This window comes from Elephantulus edwardii, unplaced genomic scaffold (assembly GCF_000299155.1).
Source record: "Elephantulus edwardii isolate Elephantulus edwardi_28Jun2011 unplaced genomic scaffold, EleEdw1.0 scaffold00071, whole genome shotgun sequence".
NCBI lineage: Eukaryota > Metazoa > Chordata > Mammalia > Macroscelidea > Macroscelididae > Elephantulus > Elephantulus edwardii.
The window spans coordinates 14,659,646-14,682,066 of NW_006399821.1; the positions used below are offsets into that span (position 1 = coordinate 14,659,646).

At 40.0% G+C, this 22,421-nt stretch overlaps 1 protein-coding gene across 2 annotated transcripts in view; it reads left to right on the forward strand.

The window, feature by feature from the left end:
- DSP (desmoplakin) overlaps positions 1–22,421 on the forward strand; it is a 47,617-nt gene that overhangs the window by 17,984 nt on the left and 7,212 nt on the right. For both annotated transcript variants that reach the window (XM_006888738.1, XM_006888737.1), the window contains exons 5-22: positions 2,724–2,852; positions 4,206–4,256; positions 6,036–6,197; positions 6,713–6,817; positions 7,851–7,946; positions 8,558–8,683; positions 9,174–9,326; positions 10,344–10,498; positions 11,938–12,064; positions 13,025–13,226; positions 13,706–13,932; positions 15,828–15,994; positions 16,367–16,505; positions 17,401–17,594; positions 19,249–19,411; positions 19,899–19,982; positions 20,446–20,553; positions 21,887–21,985. In XM_006888738.1, coding sequence (XP_006888800.1) covers positions 2,724–2,852; positions 4,206–4,256; positions 6,036–6,197; positions 6,713–6,817; positions 7,851–7,946; positions 8,558–8,683; positions 9,174–9,326; positions 10,344–10,498; positions 11,938–12,064; positions 13,025–13,226; positions 13,706–13,932; positions 15,828–15,994; positions 16,367–16,505; positions 17,401–17,594; positions 19,249–19,411; positions 19,899–19,982; positions 20,446–20,553; positions 21,887–21,985 — 2,487 coding nt within the window. The remainder of the gene's footprint in view (positions 1–2,723; positions 2,853–4,205; positions 4,257–6,035; positions 6,198–6,712; positions 6,818–7,850; positions 7,947–8,557; positions 8,684–9,173; positions 9,327–10,343; positions 10,499–11,937; positions 12,065–13,024; positions 13,227–13,705; positions 13,933–15,827; positions 15,995–16,366; positions 16,506–17,400; positions 17,595–19,248; positions 19,412–19,898; positions 19,983–20,445; positions 20,554–21,886; positions 21,986–22,421) is intronic.

Consider the following 22,421-nt stretch of genomic DNA (forward strand, 5'->3'; position numbering starts at 1 on the left):
AAAAATCAACTGTTAAAACCCCATGGAGCACAGTTTTAGTCTGACACAAATGAAGTTACCATGAGTTGGAATCTACTTGAGAGGATTCATAAAAGTACTGTTGTAGAAGCTTCTAGAGGGAAAAAGACAATTTTTGTTTCAGATGCTTCAGCGTGACTGAATTGACATGTTTTCTGATTGCCTTCTAAGCTTTGAGACCTGTGATAGGATCTTGCTAAGCTGCTGGAGTGGGTGAACAGGGGGATCTGGTCACTGGGATGGAGCTTTCAGAGGAACGTCCGCAGAGCTGCTGTGTTTTAGCTGTATCTTAAGCGTTAGCTGTGTGAGACTAAGCCTTTGAGAAACCTAGCAATGAAAGCCGTCTCCACTAATTTCTCCTTTGTCAGTAATGAGCAGTTCCATAAGATGACAACCCCTCGCTTGTCATTTTCAGTGCTTATGTTGGTTGGAGCTTTTTCAAGCATGCTTTGTAGTCAAGGCTCAATGTGTTTAAATTTCTTAGTGTGGCCTCCTACAATTGATGAGAATTAGAGCCTTGCTAGTCAGATGGCCTCTGGCTTTCAAATGGACTGAAAGCTGTTTTATCACTTAACTGCTGCTGTATGCTAGGAGTTTCCGCTGCCATGCTCCTCTAATCCCTTCCTCCCCAGAGCCTGGCTTCCTTCTTCATTTCACCCCCGGGGGACTGAACAGCAGTGCCCTGCTGATAAAGGCCATTTCCCCAGCCACACGCTCCATAGACAGGCACACTCGGCACCTTTGCCAGGATTGTGTTTGGTTTCTGTGATTTGTGCTCCTGTTGATCGAAGGCTTAGATATTGCCCACTGGGCTGGTAATGAGGGCGGAGCTGGGCAGGATGGTGTCATGGACTGCCAAGGGCACTGGCCTGGCTGCCTCTCGGTTTCTGTTGTAAAGTGTAGATGAGCATGGGAGGGAAGGGTCAGAGTCCCTGCTAACTAACTCCTATTTGTCTGACCCTGAAGTGACTCTCCTTTCTGAATCCTGGCCAAGTCCGTCAGCACACAGTGGTGGCTCAGAACAATGCCTGTTATGTTCTCGTTGCGTTGCTACACTGGAATGCTTGCCCTTGCCAGATCCGACAGATGACACAGGTGTCTTGGAACTTCATGTGAAAACTCATTGCTGTTGAGTTGGAACTGACTCATGGCTGACTCTCCATTGGGTTTCTCAGGCTGTAAATTGCATGGGAGGAGACTGCCCATCTGTCTCTTGAGGAGGTGGATTCAGACTGCTAGAGCTATTGCATTCAAGTTAGCAGTCAAACTCCCTGTAGACTAGGCCCCAGAGTTCCCAGCTGTGCTCATGCAAAGAAAGGTGCCACAGATGTCATTTGTGGAGTCATGGATTTGGGTCCTACTATATGGCATTCTTTAATTGAGTAATAAAGGCTCGACTAATAAATTGTGCCTGTTTAAGTGACAATAGTTTAAAAAAACGAACATAACCTACACTGTGGATGTGGCCAACAGTAATTGAAACTAAGATATTTAATATGCTTAGTAACTTCCCTTTGAAATTGGCCAAAGAGATGTATGCGTTACATATTACAAAATGATAGGAATTCATTACAATCCAATTAAATAAACTCCAGGAAAAAAGAAAATAATGCTGAATTTTAAGAACCAGCAGTTATATTAATTAAAGTAGTCTAAGAAATAAACAATGACAAATACTTTCGCTCTTTTGCCTGGGAAACAATGTATGCTTGAGCTTGATAAAGTAAATTATTAATGCGTATTTTTAACTGTCTAATAAAGGATTAATCTAGTCTAGTAAATGGCATAGCCTGTAGCCGGTTGTGCTGCTAATCCAAAGGCTCTCTCTGGTGTTTCAAATCCGCCAGCAGCTCCATGGGAGAAACGTGGGCAGTCTCCTCCCATGTGATTGACAACCTCCCTTAGAATCCTGCAGGAGAGTAAACTATGAGTTGAGTCTAACTCAGAGATAATGAGATGAGAGTCAAGAAACCTACATCATAGTTTTTATAGTCGTATTGTTGTTGTTGTGTGCTGTCGAGTTGTAACTGACTCATACTTGACCCTCCAGCGGGTTTTCAGAGGCAGTAAATTGCACAGGAGGAGACTGCCCATCCTTCTCCCACAGAGCAGCTGGTGGATTCAGACCATGTGCCTTTGGGATTGCAGCACAGCTTTTTACCACTAGGCTGCCAGAGCTCAATAGTTTGTATATGTATATATTTATATGACACACTACTTCTCTTTGTATACATGCACACTTTAATGTACACACCTTTCTTCTTTTTCCCCGACACCTTCAGAAGATGACCTCTAGATTTCAAACATGCAATTTCCAAATTGCCTCTTCAGCTCACCTTGGGCTAGGGTAAAACAAGTTTAGGAAAGTATTTGACAACCTTCTTGTTTGAGAATCCTTAAAAAAAACTGGGCTTAAAAATACTTAATATTCTGCACTGCAATCCCAGAGGTGAGCCGTTCAAATCCACCAGATGCCCTGCTGGAGAAGGAGGGCCAGTCTCCTCCTCCTGTACCAGTCAGATCTGATTTGATGGTACACACACACACACACACACACACACACACACACACACACAAACTATTCACAGCTGTCATTTTATCAGAGTCAGAGCTGTACGCGTTCCTTGGTGCTTTGAACTCTGAGCAGTGAAGCAGGTGAGCCAGGTGAACTAAGGATGTCTTCTTTTTCTCTACCTACTGTGCAGGCTGAGATGGACATGGTGACCTGGGGTGTGGACCTGTCTTCAGTGGAGCAGCACATCAACAGCCACAGGGGCATCCACAATGCCATTGGAGACTACCGTTGGCAGCTGGACAAAATCAAAGCCGATCTGGTAAAGAAAATGTTCCATTTTAAAGCCTTTCAAAAGCATTTTTTAAGAGTAGTATAACGACTTAATTGTCCAGAGAGTTTTGTCTGAAACATTTATCTATTTTTTGTTTACCAAGGAACTAGCAAAATTCTTATGATCTGTCAGTGGGGGAGGGGAGGGGGGTTGAGCCCACTGAGAACCATACTGACTCCAGGAAGAGTGAAATCCGCCCTTTGACATGAAGTTTAAGTGAAAACTGTGGGCATGTTGGTTCTGTTTATGCAGAATGCAGATCATCTCCCCCAGTAGGGAAAATGTCACATTTATATGGTTTTGTGCCATTGGTGAAACCTTTCCAATGTGGTAATTAAAATGTATTATATAAGTAAAATATATTTAGAGTCACCCTTTAACTTTTAAAAAAATGCCTCATAGAACAGTAGTCTGATCTTAATTGTTTGACTTCTCCCTAGATTGCGGGTTTGTTTGGTTTTTTTCTTTCTTGACAGTGGTAAGAAGTTGTGTTGCCAACACAGAGGCACGCAGTTCAAATCCACCAGCTGCCCTGAGGGACAAAGATGGTCAGTCTCCTCCTGTGCAGTTTATAGTCTCTGAATAACATCCTGGAGGGTCAGCTATGAGTCAGGTCCAATTCGATGGCTCATAACAACATAAACATACTTTTGAATCACTGATTTATTTATTTAACTTTATTTTTAATTTTTTTTTTAATTAGACCAAAGCCATTCATCCTCAATACTTTCTTCAGCTTTTTGGACCTTCTTTCTACTTTTCCAAGTATGATGGGGTTTTTTTTCTCTCCAAATACTAGCTCCTCCTGGTAACATCCTTAGTGAATGTTTGCCTGAGTACCTTGGGTGGTATGATTGATTTGTGCCTACTTACTAACTAAAGAGTGTCAATCTTAACTCCCTCAGTGGCACCACTGAAGAAAGACCTGGTAACTGGTAACCCCCTGTACAGATTCCTGCAAGAAAGCCCTATGGGATAGTTGTACTCTGTCACATGGGGTTGCTGGGAGTCAGAATCAACTCAATGACAACAGTTTTTTTTTATTATCCTGTCAACTTTCTCTTTTGTTTCTCTAAGATTTAGGGAATCTTACATCTTGATCAGCATCAACAACAAATTAAAGTTTTTTTGTCGTGGGGATCTTGAAGGAAAAGTTACTAGGTCATTACAGTGTGAAGACAACACTGCCACCTAGTGAGCTGTCTCCTTCAAATCTCCTGGGGGAGGGTGTGGGGGGAAATCCCTGTGGAGAATTTTAGAGCAAATATCTCATTGAATTGAGGCTGTTCTTTCTGTGCAATCTGCCAGAGCAATGAAATGGTAACTCTTCTCTTCTTCTAGCGTGAAAAATCTGCCATCTATCAGTTGGAGGAGGAATATGAAAATCTGCTGGTAAGCTGACTTATCTCTGAAGTGTGCCTGGCCTCTGTTCACATTCAGTCTGTCAGACTCCAAATGCTGAGCACTGCTGGTGGGTGGTATCTCAGGTCTGGACCCTTTGGAAGGACATTTAAGGGCTTTCATATGCCTAGTACACTTTTACTACCGTTATCTTTAGACAGCATTTTGCCCTGTTTGATATCCATGTGTCGTATGAATGAACTTGCTCAGTACTAAGTACTTTTTTTAAGTTTAGCCTTTTCCAATTGTGAATTGCAGTTTCTTTATGATGCATTACCAAAGATAAAATTGACTTTATTCTGCTAGAGGTTTACCAAACTGTCATCACCATTTAACAATAATCTCTTTAGCATATTCTTGACACATAAGAACAGGTTTCCATTCTCATCTGTATGCTTATCAGAGTTCTTATTATTTCCTTGCTGGAAATGATAATTTTAAAATACCAGACCAACTAGTGACATAGAAGTTTCCGTAGTTAGAGTTGAGGCGTGATTGATGACACCTTGAATTTTTGATGGGAAGCGAGGGCAGAAAAAGCCCTTTTCTCTTTTTCAATTTTTTCAGTGATTTTTTTATATTAACTTTGTGTGTCTGCATATACACACACAAAAATATGCACAGTCACACACAGGGAGCTCTGGTGGCCTAGTGGTAAGAATCTGCACTGCAATCCTGGAGGCACATGGTTTGAATCGGCCAGTTGCTCTGCAGGAGTAGGATGGGAAATCTCCTTCTATAAAATTACTTCCTCTGAAAAACTTGTTGGAGGGCTGGTTCTGACTCGCTGGTACACAATAACTATATATATATATCTCACATTTACATGGCTTTTACATGTATACTCACCAATCCTGCTTATGTTAATCATGCTGTGCAACATCATCTATAATCATCCATATCCCTCTGTCAGACTTTCCATCACCATTAATGGATATTCACTTTTTCTTTAACAGTGAATTCTACTCTTCACTTCCCTCCTGCTTCTGGTAGCCACTAATAAACTTTGGTATCAGTGCCAATTGATTTATCTTTTGTGGAATCCATTTTATTTTTTTTATTATTATCAAAAGGGACATTTTATTTCCCTCCCAAATGAACTGAACATGAAAATCTCAGAGTTTATTGTCTTGATAAAATAAGAGGAAGCTTAACTGGATCACTTGACCCTTTCTTTTTTTATCTCCTCCCTGTTCAAAGTGCTTGCATATTTTGATAGCCAACTTTCTTTTAGATCTGCAGTGTGGCTCAACATATTCGAGTCTTAACACAATCTTCTTTGTACTTTTCACCTTTTTCTGAAAAATTGACTTGGTCTGCCCACCATAGCCACTCTGCTTCCTGTCATAACACTCCTTTCCCTGGAAATACAGTGTCTTTGACCTTCTTGTACTGTGTCACTTTGTGGGGCTGGTGCTTGCCACACATTTTGCAAAAAGTCCACCGAGTTTTGGGAATGTTGACCATGTTCACAGAATCTCTATCAGCTCAAATAGGAGGGAGGGAATCCATTTTCTTTTATAATATAGAATTAATGATTAGATCATGACCCTTCTATTCCATTGCATCTGGCAGTGCTATCTTGATCCCTACACTGTCTGGTCTAAGACCTTTTCCCTTACCAGCTGGTGGTAAATGTACGAGGATAGCGTCTTACTCGTTCTTGTGGTTTTCATATAGAAGAGACCATAGAAATCTATTCGTGAAGTTTGTATAGAGCGCTGCTAAGCTGCCTGTTACTCAGGCGTTGCCTTTGCATCTTCTGGGCAGAAAGCGTCCTTTGAGAGAATGGATCATCTGCGACAGCTGCAGAGCATCATACAGGCCACATCCCGGGAGATCATGTGGATCAATGACTGTGAGGAGGAGGAGCTGCTCTATGACTGGAGTGACAGGAACACCAACATCGCTCAGAAGCAGGAGGCCTTCTCTGTAAGCTTACCCCACCCCCCACCCCTCCACTGAGCTCTACAGTCTTGTTCACGCACCGCTGTCTGGGATTTTATGTGGTGGGGATGAATGGCCTTTTGATAATGAATCAAAAATTTGTCCTTCACATTTGTTTAAAATGGTCATGGAAACGCATTCCTTCCAGAGAGCTTTTAAGTAGCGTAGAGAGGGCAGCATATTGTGTGTAGATGTTGTAGATAGTGATGTGTGTAGACACTGTAGAATTCAGTGATGGTTAAAACCTAGAATTGGAAAATTTCACTATTAGTTGCAACTCAGTCACTCTACCTGTGGTATCTTAAGCAATTTCAATAGTCTGGCCTTGATCTCAAATATTCTTTCTAACATTAAACATCTTGTCTTAAGAAAAAGCCTTATTTGGCCTCATTTCCAAAATGTAGTTCTACTTTTATTTGATTTTCTTTAACTAATATGCAGTTGCTAGAAGATTGAGGGTAACTTGTTATAAAGAATGATTTCTAATCTTTCATTTACAGATACGCATGAGTCAACTGGAAGTTAAGGAGAAAGAACTAAATAAGCTTAAACAAGAAAGTGACCAGCTTGTCCTTAATCAGCATCCTGCTTCAGACAAAATTGAGGTAGGCTTTGTGAGACTTACTTTTTTTATTAGGGGGAAAAAAAATAGAGGAAGATTTCACAAAGTGAGACCATACAAATGATTGGGTTTTCACCATAATAAAGTCATGCTAACTCTATTTGATATTTTGCTGTTAACACCTTACACAAAGAGTTGGCTTTTTTTTTTCGTAGAAAGGACCAGATAATACTTTATGCTAGCAAGCCATTTGACCTTTGTTACAACTACTTACTCTTCTGTTGTAGAATGGAAGGAACCATAGACAATATGTACATGAATGAATATGACTGTGTCCCAGTAAAACTGTTTAGAAATGGGGAATGGGTCAGATATGAGCCTTACATTGTAGTTTGCTGACCTCTTCCCTAGACTGCCATTTGTGCACTGTCTTCTAGACTGACTTTAGCTTGCAGCACTGTTATTTTAAAAAAAAAGAAAAATACCCAAAATACTTATATATTAGTTGTTAAGAGTCAGTTCCTTAGGCCCCTTATCCAGCCTTCTGGATGCCTTCCACAAACTCTACAGTAGAGTACACTGTCTTCAACCCTTTACCCGTGTCTGTTCTGTTACTTGGGTGAGTAAGAATTATGACCTCTACTCCTAATAGTATCTTTTTGTTAAAGCCCGTTTTAAAATTTAATATCTACCATACTAAGATTACTCAGCTTGAAAATTCTATTTTTAATTTTTAGGAAAAAAATGTTTGCTTGGTTTCATGGCTTTCACTGAGGCTCTGTAGTTTATGGAGGGTCTAGATGGTTTTACACTGCTGGGGAAAGCCCTTGGCTGACACCTCTGATCTACACTCAAACATAAACATAAACTTTGGCTTGCTTAAACCCACCTTGCAGCAACTCAGAAGAAAGGCCTGGTGACCTATTTCTGTAGATTCCAGCCTTTGAAGGTGCTTCAAAGTACAGTTCCCCTCTGACACCCTAGCTGACCGAGAAGCAGGGTTGACTTGATGGTGGTGGGTGGGCTTTCTATTGCTGAGTGGTGGTGAAGCAGCTGACAGCAATGTCTTGTTTCAGGCCTATATGGATACACTTCAGACCCAGTGGAGCTGGATTCTTCAGATTACCAAATGCATTGATGTTCACCTCAAAGAAAATGCTGCCTACTTTCAGGTATTTATACTTAGAAATAATTTTCATTGTCTTTTAGGACTTCAAACTTGGGTTTTGCATATGTATTAAGAAACAATGAAAAATAGTCTACTAAATATTACACAAGTAGTGATTACTAGTTTGCACTTCAGAGGAGAATATATTTGTAACCTACTCACCAGTCAGTGGAATAATCTAATTATTCAGGATTCTGATCTATTTGTTCATATGGTTGCCATGAGTCCTGTGTCTTGACGGAACCTAATGGCAACAACTAAGACACTCCTTTAGTCATCCATCACAGAAACATTTTCCTGAGAAATTCTAGAATATATGGCTTGTTGAAGTCTCTGGATAGTACAGTTTGTATTTAACTACTTAACCACTATCTTAAAAATTGTGGCAGTTTGAGCAAACCCAGCAGCCACAGATGAAAGGCCTGGTGAGCTGCAAATATGAAAAAAAAGGCTGCATGTCTGTGATCACTGCACAGAGAAAACCGCATGGAAGAGTTCTCTGAAAAACATGGTGCTGCTGTGGGATGTAATGGATATGAGTGGGTTTATCATTTTGGGGTTTTATTATTTCTCGAGTTGCTTTTTGGTCATGTGAATGATTTTCTTCCTTCCTAGTTTTTTGAAGAGGCCCAGTCGACCGAGGCTTACCTGAAGGGCCTGCAGGACTCTATCAGGAAGAAGTACCCCTGCGACAAGAACATGCCGCTGCAGCGCCTGCTGGACCAGATCAAGGAGCTGGAGGTAATAAGCCCGCAGCCCCCGCACATGTGCAAGGCCTTCTGCTGCTGCTCTCTGTATGACCACGAAGCACAAAGCATGTCAGGGCTTAAGCTAGCTTTTCCTTTGTCTTCTGGGGGTTTTTTTCAGTGTGAATTTTGTTACATGTACTGCTGACAATGACTTTTGCTTTGTTGGGTGTGGGTGACTTGTTCAGAATTCCTGGTAAAACAAAACCAAAGAGGATGGTGGTGGCTTAGTATGAAAATTACTTAGGGGAGGCATACTTTAAGTATATCGCAAAAGTTTTTCACACAGGGATATTCTTTCCTGCTCATTTAACCCATGGCCAAATAGTTCTCTAAGAGATATGTTTGGCAAATTTCCCATATTCCCCAAAGATCATTTTGTGGCTCCTTTACAGCTGATGTCACTATAGTGATATTTAATTGGGAGTATCGTAGTAATCCTGTTGGTTTCTGTTTTAAGGTACAGTTTTAATTTGTAATTGCAGAAAGAACGCGAGAAAATCCTGGAATATAAGCGTCAGGTGCAGAACTTGGTGAACAAGTCCAAGAAGATTGTCCAGCTGAAGCCACGTAACCCAGACTACAGAAGCAACAAGCCTATTATCCTCAGGGCTCTCTGTGACTACAAGCAAGACCAGGTGTGACAGAATGACTTGGAAGGGTGCAGAGTGTTCCCTTTGTAAACAGAAAGATTATTGTCAGGGAGCAAAATTTATTGTCAGAGTGCAAAATTTGATCAAGGTTTCAATAAGCATCATGCATGGTAAACTGTTCTGTGTATAACTCTCACCTCACTGCTGTCAAGTCAGAACCAATTGAGAGCTTACCCCCCAGGAGGTTTTCAGGAGGCAGAATGAGATTGCTCAGTTTTCTCCCTCAGAGCAATTGGTGCTACCAGAGAAGTACCACCTTTGAGTTAGCAGTGCAGCTTTCTACCCACTCCGCCACCAAAACTCCCTTTTTATAGATAAGGTCACAGCATGTTAAACAAATGTAGCTTCATTCAGTATTATATGATAGTTGTTGGTAGTTGAGATAATAGTATTTTTTTCCAAACTATTTATTTGCTTAAGGCTTAATATTTCACTCTTTCCATTTATATGTAAAACTATTTTCAATTCCCATGGGGCTTAGAGTTTCTTTCAATAGATGAGACTTATCTGTGATCACACCTTTTTACATTTCTGCCATAAAAGAAATGAGAAGAGGAACCATTATGCTGTATATAAAGTGAATGTTGCAGACTTTACACAGCAACTGAGTTTATGTTGTTATTGTTTTGTTTTAAGGGCAAAGCCATCAACAAGAGATCCTAGAGAGTAAAATCAAGGCTATAAAAGATCAACTCACAAAATAGAACAGAGGAATCTCTCACTTTATGAATTAAGTCATTCCCCAGACTCCCTTGGAAAAGTTCCATCATCTCATTTTCTTTAAATATGGCTCACCTGATGCACATATTTTAGGCCCCATGTATTTAGATGATGGTACATCAGCATTGTTGAGTTGTGGAGATATGAGTATCCTTTGAGGAAAAAATATAATTAAGTAAAAACTCAGAGAATTCTCATTTATGGCTGCATCTGTCTTTGAATGGAAAAAATAGAAATGTGTGCCTATGAATAAACCTAGCATGCACACTCCTTACCTTGCAGAAAATTGTGCACAAAGGGGATGAATGCATCCTGAAGGACAACAACGAGCGCAGCAAGTGGTATGTGACGGGCCCAGGAGGCGTTGACATGCTGGTGCCGTCCGTGGGTCTGATCATCCCACCTCCGAACCCACTGGCCATTGACCTGTCTGGCAAGTAAGTTGTTAAAATTCCTGGAATCTGTGGTGTAAATGTGAGTGAAAGCAAAAGGGCAAATGCTTAGATTAAAAATTTCCACACACTGCTCCTTCTATTCACTGCTGAGCCAAGGGCTGAGGTTTCAGGAAGGACCCGACTCCCACAGGCATGTGGGGTCTGCACCCAGACCTTTTGTGGGTCAAGTGAAGGACCTTCTGCCCTCCTTACAGTGCGCAGATACAGCAGTGGGGTTGGCTGGTACTAAATAAACAGAATCAAGAAGTATTCATTAGACCCTTCCTGATAAGGAACAAGAAGAAACTGGGATGGAGCAGGGGGCTTAGTTCCTGGTCTCCAGTATAAAAAAATGTTCCAAGCCCAGTCCTTTGATGATGTGAATGAAAGCTGTATGACAGGATCCCCTCTCAACACTGACCTTCCTAGGAACCCCATGAAGGTCATCTTACTTTGCTTTGCAATTTCATGTTAAAGACTCTATGTTATTGTTAGAGGCTAATAAAACAAACAAACAATCAACCAAAACTAACCACTAATACGGTCTCAGAGAGCAGGAATGATTACTACTTATTTTCTTCCTGAGTTTTGTTTTTTACAATCTTTTCCTCTCTTAGAAAATCAATAATTTTGCAAGTAGCCACAGATGGACGGTATTCCTATCAATATTTGTTCATCAGTAAAAGATCTGCTTTACAGACTGTTCATGCAGAGACTTACATCTTCCATTGTGGAACTGTTCTACTACCCTCTGTAGGAGTGGAGAGACTAACATAGTGAACTGCGTCACTCTCAAGCTCTGGCCCTCATCGGTGTCTCACAGCAGCCTCTCACCACCTCCTATCTTAGGTTAGACTGTTGCCTGATGGCAAACAAGGCCCTCACCATAAAGAGTGTGCTGTGTATTTTAACCAAAATGATGTGAGGGTCCGTGAGAACTAGGAAGAGCCTCAGAGAGATGGATTGACACAAGTAGCTGCAACAGTGGCCTCAAGCCCTGCAGGCTGGCCCCAGTGCTCATTCTATTGTACACAGGCTTGCTGTTATTGTTGTGATGTATCAAGGTAGAATTGACTCATAGCTGACCCTCTGGCTGGTTTCCAGAGACTGTAAATGGCACGAGAGAAGATTGCTAGTCTTTCCTCTGCAGAGCGGCTGGTGGGGGCGAACCATGCAGCTTCAGGTTGGCAGTGCAGTTCCTTACCACTGAGCCACCAGAGCTCCCTAGTGAAAGCCCACTCGACAGCACCTAACTACAACAGCTGTGTAATGCTTTCAATTGTATTGAAATGCTGAATGTTTTGAAATTGCGCACACACCTGTGATTTTGTTAGCTCTCCTTGCTGGCAGTGTATGTTTGTCTGTGGAAGCATATCCAGAGTTCCTATCTGAGGTAGGATGTGAGGGCCTGACTCAAGTATCCTTTCTCCTTCTGCCTCTAGGATTGAGCAGTACTACGAAGCCATCTTGGCTCTTTGGAACCAGCTCTACATCAACATGAAGAGCTTGGTGTCCTGGCACTACTGCATGATTGACATCGAGAAAATTAGGGCCATGACCATTGCCAAGGTATGTCTCCCTGACCCCCCAGTTTGTGGGGAGGGTGTTGCCTGGCTTCTCCTTGCAGTGCCCCATTTTACCAGGAAGGCCCTCCAACTGTGCAGTACATATGCTTTTACTTCATCAGAAGGTCTTTACAACCTGCCTTAGAGATTCTCTCTGCCCTACATGGAATGGGAGCATTTAATATATGCTGGTTACAAGAGGAGCAGAAAGACTAGTTCAAGTTATCTGCCAAGTTGAAAGTACCCATGGAAAAGGCACATGGTCTTGCCTGCTGTCTTGCAAATGTAATGAAAGGTTAGGTTATAAAGTTTTAACTAGATAGCACACCAGTGAAAGTTAGGGAATTATTGGAAGAACACCTAAACTATTAGTTATTGAAAGTGATTTCCAAATTGTGATCTGAGGAAGCCTAGATATGGGGAAAGGTTTGGGTTTTTTTGGTAATAAGTGGAGGCGAGGCACAGAATGAGAAAGTTTTAGGGCCATCCATCCCCTGTTCTCTTCTTTCATTAGGACAGCTTAGTTTGGCTTTCCATTTGGGCCCTTCACACTTAATTAGAAGAAAGAGTTCTGTAGGAAAATCAGATTGACTACTATTAGGGTTTTCAGGACTTTTTATAAAAATAGTTATTATGAAAATGATTTCTAAACCCTAAAAAGATGTTGTAAAGATATATTTAACAAAATATCTGCCATCTCAACAATTGTCACACCTACAGTTCAGTTCAGCGACATTACATCAGTTTGCCACATTTTTAGACTATTATCCTTAGCCATTCCTGAATTTTCCTAGCACCATCAGTAAAAGCTCAATTTCCCCTAGTTCACAGCTTTAAAAAAAAAATTAGCCACACTCTAAATGCTACCTCAAACCCCAGCTAGAAGGTTGGGACATTTTTTAGGGATGATTCCTGGTATCACTGTGGAACCATCACAAATAGCGTTTGCCTGGTGTATTTTCAGCTGAAAACGATGCGCCAGGAAGATTACATGAAGACGATCTCTGATCTTGAGTTACATTACCAAGAGTTCATCAGAAACAGCCAAGGGTCAGAGATGTTTGGAGATGATGATAAGCGGAAGATCCAGTCTCAGTTTACTGATGCGCAGAAGCATTACCAGACCCTGGTCATACAGCTGCCGGGCCACCCCCAGCACCAGACAGGTAGGTGGGCTTGAAGCATCTTTCTCTTTGTGCCAATCATAAGCATGTGCTTTAAAAAATGTTTCCTATAAAACTATTCTTCTTTCTTGGGAAAAAAAAACACATCAAAAACATGCAGATGCTCAGTTTTCAAAATGAAATCAGAGTGGTTAATGTTGTCACAAAGGCCTTTGACACAGCATTTTTCATGTCTCCAGTTTGTGTCACCAATCACATTAATCATGTTGTGCAGCCATTGCTAGTATCCACTGTAATGTTTTCTGTCAGCATAAACAGAAACTCAACACTTCCTCAACAGTGACACCCCTCTCCTCCCTTTGATCTCTATTCTTGCTGTTCCTTATGCATGAGATTTTGCATTTGTCTGTTGGAATTAACTAAAGTGGGAATGTTTGATGCAGTGTGATTGATTTTTGAGGCCTAGCCCACATCTAGCGATAAATCCTCTCTTCTGACTTTCGTGGTCCTGATTTTCACAGTAACAACGACTGAAATCACTCATCTCGGAACCTGTCAAGATGTCAACCACAACAAAGTGATTGAAACCAACAGAGAGAATGACAAGCAGGAGACGTGGATCCTACTAGAGCTCCAGAAGATCCGTAGGCAGATGGAGCACTGCGAGGGCCGGATGAGCCTGAAAAACGCCCTGCTGGCCGACCAAGGGTCTACACACCACATCACAGTGAAAATAAACGAGCTCAAGGTCGGCAAGCATGGATGTTTTGTCAGAGTCCATCTTTATGTATATTTATTTTTTAATTAATTTAAAATTTATTGGTGTAAATATTCAGAGGCAAGAAATTAATTTTCAAGAAAATAGCTTCCAAGCAATTTTTCTTTTAATTTTTTCCGAAAGTGTGGAAGCTTGACAGGCTCTGAATTGAAGCATCTTTGCTATTGGGTTGTTAATTGGGGACTCAAACTAGAGTGTTTTTCTTTTGTATGATGATACTTTACAGTGCTGTATGGATTCCAGAGTGTTTCCATAAATGTTAATTTGTCACCTACCTCCAGCAACCTGAAAGAGCCCTGGTGGTGTAGTACTTAAAGTGTCAGGCTTCTAACAGAACAATCAGCAGTTTGAATTCACCAACTGCTCCATGGGACAAAGATGGGCAGTCTTCTCTAGTAGAAATTTATAGAGTTCGTAACCCCATTGCAAGTTGTTGTTAATTGGAAATGACTCGATGGTAGTAGGTTTAGGCTTTTTGGGTTTTTTAAAAATTGTTTAGTCTCTCATTTGGGTAGACAGGAAACTGACATGATGAGATTTGATGGGATAAGATCTCAAAGCCATCAAAGAGTTAAGACTCTGTGCCAGGCTTTTTAACTCGTAACCCAGGGATCTTTTATGCTCAGCTAAACCTGGGCATGACATTGGAACATCCAAGGTATATATACTATAGGAAAATCTTTATGTAGTTGCTGAGAGGGCCTCCCTGTGGAAGGAAGTGAAAGGTTATCTCTGTCTCTTTGTTAAAATATTTTTTTGGTCTTTATATAATAATTTATTTACATTGTGTTTTATTCATATGTTTCACACAATCATTCCTATATACTGTATCCCACATAATTAATTAATTACCTCTTTCTTGAATCTATTATGTTTTTATGTCTACTAGGTATTTTTCTTTTAAACTGTGGTAAAATATAGATGTAAAGTTAGCTATTTAAAAATATTATTTCAGTGGCATTAATTACAGTCGTAATGTTGTGCAAAGCATCTGTGCTATCCCTTTCCAAGTCTTTTTCATTACCCTAAACAGAACTTTGTACCTCATAACAATTCCCTCCTCTCCTAGCCCCAGAAAATAACTTTTTCTTTCTATTCACTGCCAGAGTCACTAGATTCAATTCAGATGCATAACGACCCTGTGGGACATAGTAGAACTGCCCCCAGAAAATGTACCAGTGTGTAAGTCTTTATGAAAGTGGAGCAGCTGGTGAATTCTAACAGCTGGCCGTTTACTTTAAGTGCTGTGCCACCAGAGATCCTTGCATTCTAGATCTTTCATATAAGTAGGGCCATAGATATTTTTTTCTTTATGCTTGGTTATTTTCAAGGTTCATCTGTATCATAGCTTAAGTACTATCATGTCTTAAGTAATATTCCATTGTAAGATTCTGAAACTTCATCTGACATACTTTGGGCATGTTGCAAGGAGGGACCAGTCCTTGGAGAGGGACATCATGCTTGGGAGAGTGGAGGGACAGTGCAGGACAGGAAGACCCTTGATGAGATGGATCGATTCAGTGATTGTGGCAGTGGGAGTAGGTGTGTTGGAGACAGTGAGGTTGGCACAGGATAGAGCAGGGTTTAGGGCTACTGTACATAGAGTTGCTTTGAGTTGCAAGTGACTCAATGGCACATAACAACAGGGATAATGCCACATTTTGTTAATCCATTCCTCTCTCCATAGACACTTGGGTTGTTTCTGTCTTTTGGCTATTGTGAATGATGCTTCAGTTAAATTGGTAACCAGATATCTTTTTGAATCCCTGCTTTCAATACTGGACTTTACAAGGACAATGTGATGTGACTATAAGGAATCATACAGTATAAATCTGAGGACCTTCCTTTCTTTTTTTATGTGGCAGAGTGTGCAGAATGATTCACAAGCGATTGCCGAAGTTCTCAACCAACTTAAAGATATGCTGGCTAACTTCAGAGGTTCTGAGAAATACTGCTATTTACAGAATGAGATATTTGGACTGTTTCAGAAACTGGAAAATATCAATGGTGTTACAGATGGCTACTTAAATAGGTAAATATAACTAATACTTCCAATATCTTGCTTTCCTTAAGCTACTGTTTTGTAGGTTTAATTGGTGGTTTTTACTAAGGACACCATTGAGAGAGTATCCTCTAGCTTAGGGTGTTAAATCCACTATTCAAAATTTATGAGTTTTGAAATATGTTATATTCTCAGGGCCAGAACTTAGATATATTAACAGAATTTGAAATGTTGATTTGAATCTTGGTGGAGAAGAAAATAAAATTACTGCCCCCTTGACTAGTAAAATAAACAAAATAGTTTCTCGGTGTGTTAGCAGTGTTCTCTTCTGCTAATTGTGTCAGCTGCCTGCTGTCTGTATTGTGTTAACCGTGATTTCACTTGCCTCCTTTACACTCCCAGCTTATGCACCGTAAGAGCTCTCCTCCAGGCCCTCCTCCAGACAGAAGACATGCTGAAGGTTTATGAAGGCAGACTTACAGAAGAGGAAACGATCTGCCTGGATCTAGACAAAGTGGAAGCCTACCGCTGTGGACTCAAGGTAACTCGAAAGGTTGCTAATAATACCTCAGTTTACAAGATATCATCGAGGACTCAACTCCCCACATTGTGTTTTTAAGAATTCAGAGAACGATTGGATTTTATTGACACACAATAAGTTGACATCAGTACATTTGTTTGGGACCCAGTTTTCCACATCAGAAACTATGTGAGAAAATAATTTGTAATGAGATTAATTTGAGAAATGTGCAGTTACATATAATTAAATTGCTTTTTTCTATGGTAGGACTTCTCAGAAACTTTAATGTGTTAATATCTACTACTCAGTAGGGGACTGTGCAGTTTATAGAGAGTTCAAAGACAGTACTCTTCTGGTGACTTAAATACACCAGCAGCTCCCTGGGAGAACAATAGGCAATTTCCTTCCATGTAGTTGACAGCATTGGAAACCCAGCGGAGCATAAGCTGTGAGTTGGTTCTGACTTGATAATAATGAGAGAGAGGAAGAGAAAGACAGACTTATTCAAGAATGGAAAATGGCAAAGGTTGTTGTTGTTGTTGTTTTGTCCCTTCAAGTCTCCTGTAACTCACAGCGACCCTATGTACAACAGTTCTGAACCCTGCCCTGTCCTGAGCCAGTCTCACTGACTCCAACAAGCCTACCCCGATTGCCCTAGTTACTGTATCAGTCTGTTTCTCAAACTGATTCAAACGCTGATGCCTTTCTAAACTGAATAGCACAAGGAACTACATCAGTGGAGCAAATATTGGGAAATTAAATCAGCAGGTATATTTACTTTTCTTTGATTGTTATCACCTAAAAATACAGATATTTGAAGGGTTTTATAAAATTTATTTTTTAAGTTGGTGATTTGCAGATGTAACATAAAATGAAAAAAAGATATTTATTTATGCTCATTTTAATTCCCTTGCAGAAAATAAAAAATGACCTGAACTTGAAGAAGTCACTGCTGGCCACCATGAAGACGGAGTTGCAGAAAGCCCAGCAGATTCACTCCCAGACCGCCCAGCAGTACCCTCTGTACGACCTGGATCTCGGGAAGTTTAGTGAAAAAGTCACACAGCTGACCGATCGTTGGCAAAGAATAGATAAACAGATAGATTACAGGTGAGCCATCTTCCTATATGTTCTTCCCATTTCTGTTTCTTCCCAAGCTAATGGTACTTGAAGAAGTGACTATAAAATGTAGCAGAGTTTTAGTTTTGTGTGTATAAGGCAGCTTATTGTTGTTGTTCATTGCCTTCGAGTTGAGCACAACTTGTAGTGACCCTAAGAACAAAAGGCCTGAAGACCCTCTACAACCATTGACATTTATGAGTTCAGAGAGTTTCCAGAGGTATGTTGTTTACAAGGTGGATGCCACTCCTGCTTCCAAACCTGTCATAGAATGTTATTGGTTGAGTCGCCTGCGATACATAGTGACCCTATGTACTGCAGCTCTGAACCCTTCCTTTTCCTTCCCTTTCCTGAGCCAGGTATACTAGGAAAATATGTAGGGCGGTTAAGGGGTGTTTTCACAGCTTTCATTTTCTAGAAGTAATTTCTTTTTTCATATTACATTGAATTTTTATTAGCATTTGGCAACATTCACCAAAAGCGTCTTCTCCTTTATAGCAAGAGTTACCACCACAAAAATAACATGCTAAATGGTTTCTACTGTTTCTCTAAGAAACAGCATGTGTTGGTTCACATCTCGTTATTATGATCTACCCTCTTCCATGTCAAATTAAAGCTGGTTACAGTCAGTCTCTGAAAGGAGTATCTATTAAGCCTCTCAGCAAAGCCCATTACTGTTGTTGAGTCAACTCCAACTTAAAGCAAATCCATATGTGTCAGAGTAGAATTGCGCTTCATAGAGGATTCAGACTGATTTTCTAATAACTGTTCACCAGGTCTTTCTTACAAGCTGCCTTTGGGTGGACACTCAAACTGCCAACTTTCAGGTTAACAACCAAGGGTGTTAACAGTCTGCAACACCCATTTTACTAACCAAAACACATCCACAGCTGGTGAGTTAATTTTACCTCACAGCAACCCTGTGTCAGGTTTCCTAAGCTGTACGTGTTTATGGGAGGACACTGAGCATCTGGTGGATTCTCACTTCTGACTTTTTGGTTAGCACAATATATAATGCACTGTGCTGCCAGAGCACCCACATTTGTTCAGCTGTGCTTTTTTTTAAAAAAAATCTTTATTGAGATGTAGCTGTAAATATTACCCATTTAAGGTGTTTTTTACTGTATTTGTAGAGTTGTGAAATTACCACCACAGTGTATTTAAGAACACTTTTATCAACCCAGCATAAACCTCTCTCCATTAATAGTCACTCTGTTGCTTCCCACCACCGCCACCCCCAACCTCCCAAGCCCTAGGCAGTCACTAATCTGCTTTCTGTCTCTATAAATTTGCCTATTCTGCACATTTCACATGACTGGAATCATACTGTGTGATCTTTATGTCTGCCTACTCTCACACGTCTCAGCACTGTTTTCATTTTCTCTGTTAAATAATGTTCTATTATACAGAGATACTCCATTTTCTAGTACGTTTTCTGCAGTTGATGGGCATTTAGGTTGTTTCTGCTTCTGTAATTCTGCTAAGAACATTTGCGTACAAGATTTTGTGTGTGGACATACAGTTTTAGTTCTTTGGGGAAGATACCCAGGAATGGATTTGCTGAGTCATCTGATTACTCTCTGTTAATATATTTTGAAGACTAAGAGCAGTGCTTTCATAATTTCATGTCGTCTGTTTCCCCCAGATTATGGGACCTGGAGAAACAAATCAAGCAACTGAGGAATTACCGTGATAACTATCAGGCTTTCTGCAAGTGGCTGTATGATGCAAAACGGCGCCAGGATTCCTTAGAATCAATGAAATTTGGCGATTCTAACACAGTCATGAGATTTTTGAATGAGCAGAAGGTACAAGCCAGTTTGTCTTTCTATAGCTGGTATAAAATTAATTCAGCATAAGCTGTGCTTTTGTCTGGCTTAAACAGCAGTACCTAGGTTAGAAGTAATAATTGTTTATTACTGTTGTTCTATTTTGTGAATGCTCAGAGGAAAAACACTGAAATATTTACAAATAGTTAAATTGTGAACATACAAATAATGCAGTGCTGTTCTTCTCATGTTATTGTTAGATATCTTTGTAAATTGGGATGGCAGAACCCCAAATCAGTGTTGACCAGAAAATAAACACTTAGCTAATAAGAGCTTGGCGTTCTTCTTTAATCTTTTCTGAATAAAATAATATAAGATTTAACTGAAATACAACATTGGCACATCTAATAAACTGAAGAACAAGAAATGCAGCAGTATTTGAAAAGTAAAATAATGTTTCTTTTTTTAAAAAAAATTTCCTTTTAAGAGATGCATACTCTAACATTTGTATTTCATCTTTGGATAGAACTTGCACAATGAAATATGTGGTAAACGAGACAAATCAGAAGAAGTACAAAAAATTGCTGAACTTTGTTCAAACTCAATTAAGGTATGTTACTTTCACAAATCTCATTTCATCAAAAATATTACTACTTGTGTTACTTTCTAATTCACTTTAATGATTATGGGATTCTGGAGGATGGACATTTGGGCTTTTACTTTTTTTCCCCCTAAACATGCCATAAAGATTTATCAGTTAACATTCCAAATTGGCGATATCTGTGTGAATGGGTGGTCTTTATTTTTACAAAAATTTACAGTTACAAATAAATTACAATTTGGCATTATCTTTGGGAATGGGTGGTCTTTTTTTTAAATGCTCAATTAGCATATAAAAAATATATTGCTTGGTGTTAAGAATGCAGTAGCTGCTTGGATACTAGCAATACATGATAGCCCTGGGTTTCGTTTAGAAAAACACAACTGACTGATGTAAGAGTGTGGCATTACAGCTGTCAGTACTCCTTTAAATTCCATTAAGAATGTTTTTCTTAAACTTTCTTACTTCCCAGGATTATGAACTCCAGCTTGCATCGTACACTTCAGGACTAGAAACTCTACTGAGTATACCTATCAAGAGATCGCTAGTTCAGTCCCCTTCAGGGGTGATCATGCAAGAGGTGTGTCTATTTTTATGTCATTACATAGCTTGTAAAGTCTACTTTTACTTCTGCCTTTTCTTTACCCCTGTCTCCTTCCCACTCCCCTCACCTCCACCCAAATCCCTAGAATTTGCTCCTTGTTCTAGAAAAAAGCTGTAATTGCACCAATTGTTAACTGGCTTGAAAAGATTAGCATGAATCCATTTTCCACTTGGAAATGGATCTTTTCCTCACATTCCCATTTCTCCATCCTTGTTGCTACCCCCTCCTCAGCAGTATTCAGGAGGTGTTAGCCACAAGCTCAATTTCCTATACTTCAGACTAGCTAGCCCCCTCTCCCATCCTCAGTCACCCCCAGTTTAGATTAGGTCAAGTTAGGAGGCTTCAGATTTCCAAATAGGTAAATGCTCATCCCTGCCAACTCTTACATACTCTGGGTTTAGTAATTTCCTACCTCAGAGAGAGTTCAGATCCATTTATTACAATCAGAAAATGATACAAATAAAGAGGCTTGTAAGATGAGATATGTGAAGGGAAGTTACGGCAAGGCCTCCAGTATTGTTTCCTTACCCTCACTCTGCTCTGTCTACCCAGAAGCTCCACTGATCCCCATCTTCCATGGCCTTACCATTTGGCCATGCTCATGCCTCCTAAGCCTCTCTGAGTGGTCTGACTCTCTGGAGCCTGGAACAAAAGATCAGATCCCCCTCTGTACCACACAACAACCATTCAAAGAGGTTATATCCCCCCTCACCCAGAGTGAGTCACTGATCTGTGGTGTCCTTGAAGAAAGTATCAGTAGAAATCTGAGCCTGTTCTTGGTATGCTAGAGGTTTTAAGGAGCCATGACGGTACACCAGTTAAAGAACATGCCTGCTAACCAAAGAGTTGGCAGTTCTAACTCATCAGTTGCTCCAAGGGATAGAGAAACCTTATGGAAATATTCTGTTCTGTCCTCTAGAATCGCTATGAGTCTGAATTGACTTCATAGCAGTCGATGGGTTTGATTTTGGTTTTAGCAGAAATTGGTTTCAGGATTTAGTGAGGAAGATATTTAAAAGTGGGGGAAAAAATAGGTAGCTAAAAGACATCTTTTCCCCCAAAGACATCAGAGAACATTACCTCCTAGGCGATTTAAGGAGAGCACTTTGGAGCTTTGAGGATGGAACACAGTATTTTTAGCCTTTTGTTTTATTGCACTTCTACCTTTTAAAATTAGCACACACAGAGGAAGGCATTCACTCTTTCTATAAATTCAGGACTATATTGTTTAGAAAATAAATGAGTCAACTTGTTTAAGATTTTTTTTTTTTAAATCCAATGTCTTTTTCTCCCCCTCTTTTTCTTCAAGGCTGCAGACATTCATGCTCGATACATAGAACTACTTACAAGGTCTGGGGATTACTACAGATTCCTAACTGAGATGCTGAAGAGTTTGGAAGATCTGAAGGTAACGTATTGCTTTATTTCCTTGGAGCAGCAAAAGAAAAAAGAAATAGAATCTCCTTATTACTGTCTCATATTGTAGATTTAGACATGCACTGGTAAAACTGGATTTTTTTAAAGAACATTTAATACTACAGTTTGTAGGTTAAACCTGGAATTAGTCCATGTTCCAGTACACTGTTCTAAATGAACTTATATAATACCCACAAACACGCAGTTTCTTTCTCTTACTGTAAAGCAATTCTTTTGTTCATTGTTTGACCAAGGAATTTGCTTTAATTCTTTGTCTTAAGTCAAGGATAAGTATTTCCTGGACTACTTGGATTTGGTTTTTTAATGTAGAGTGATTGTTTAATTTCCTTTTTTCTAATGCTTGAGTGTTTATGGAAACTCTCTTTATATCGCAAAGGAAGGAAACAATTTATAAAATAAAATTTTAA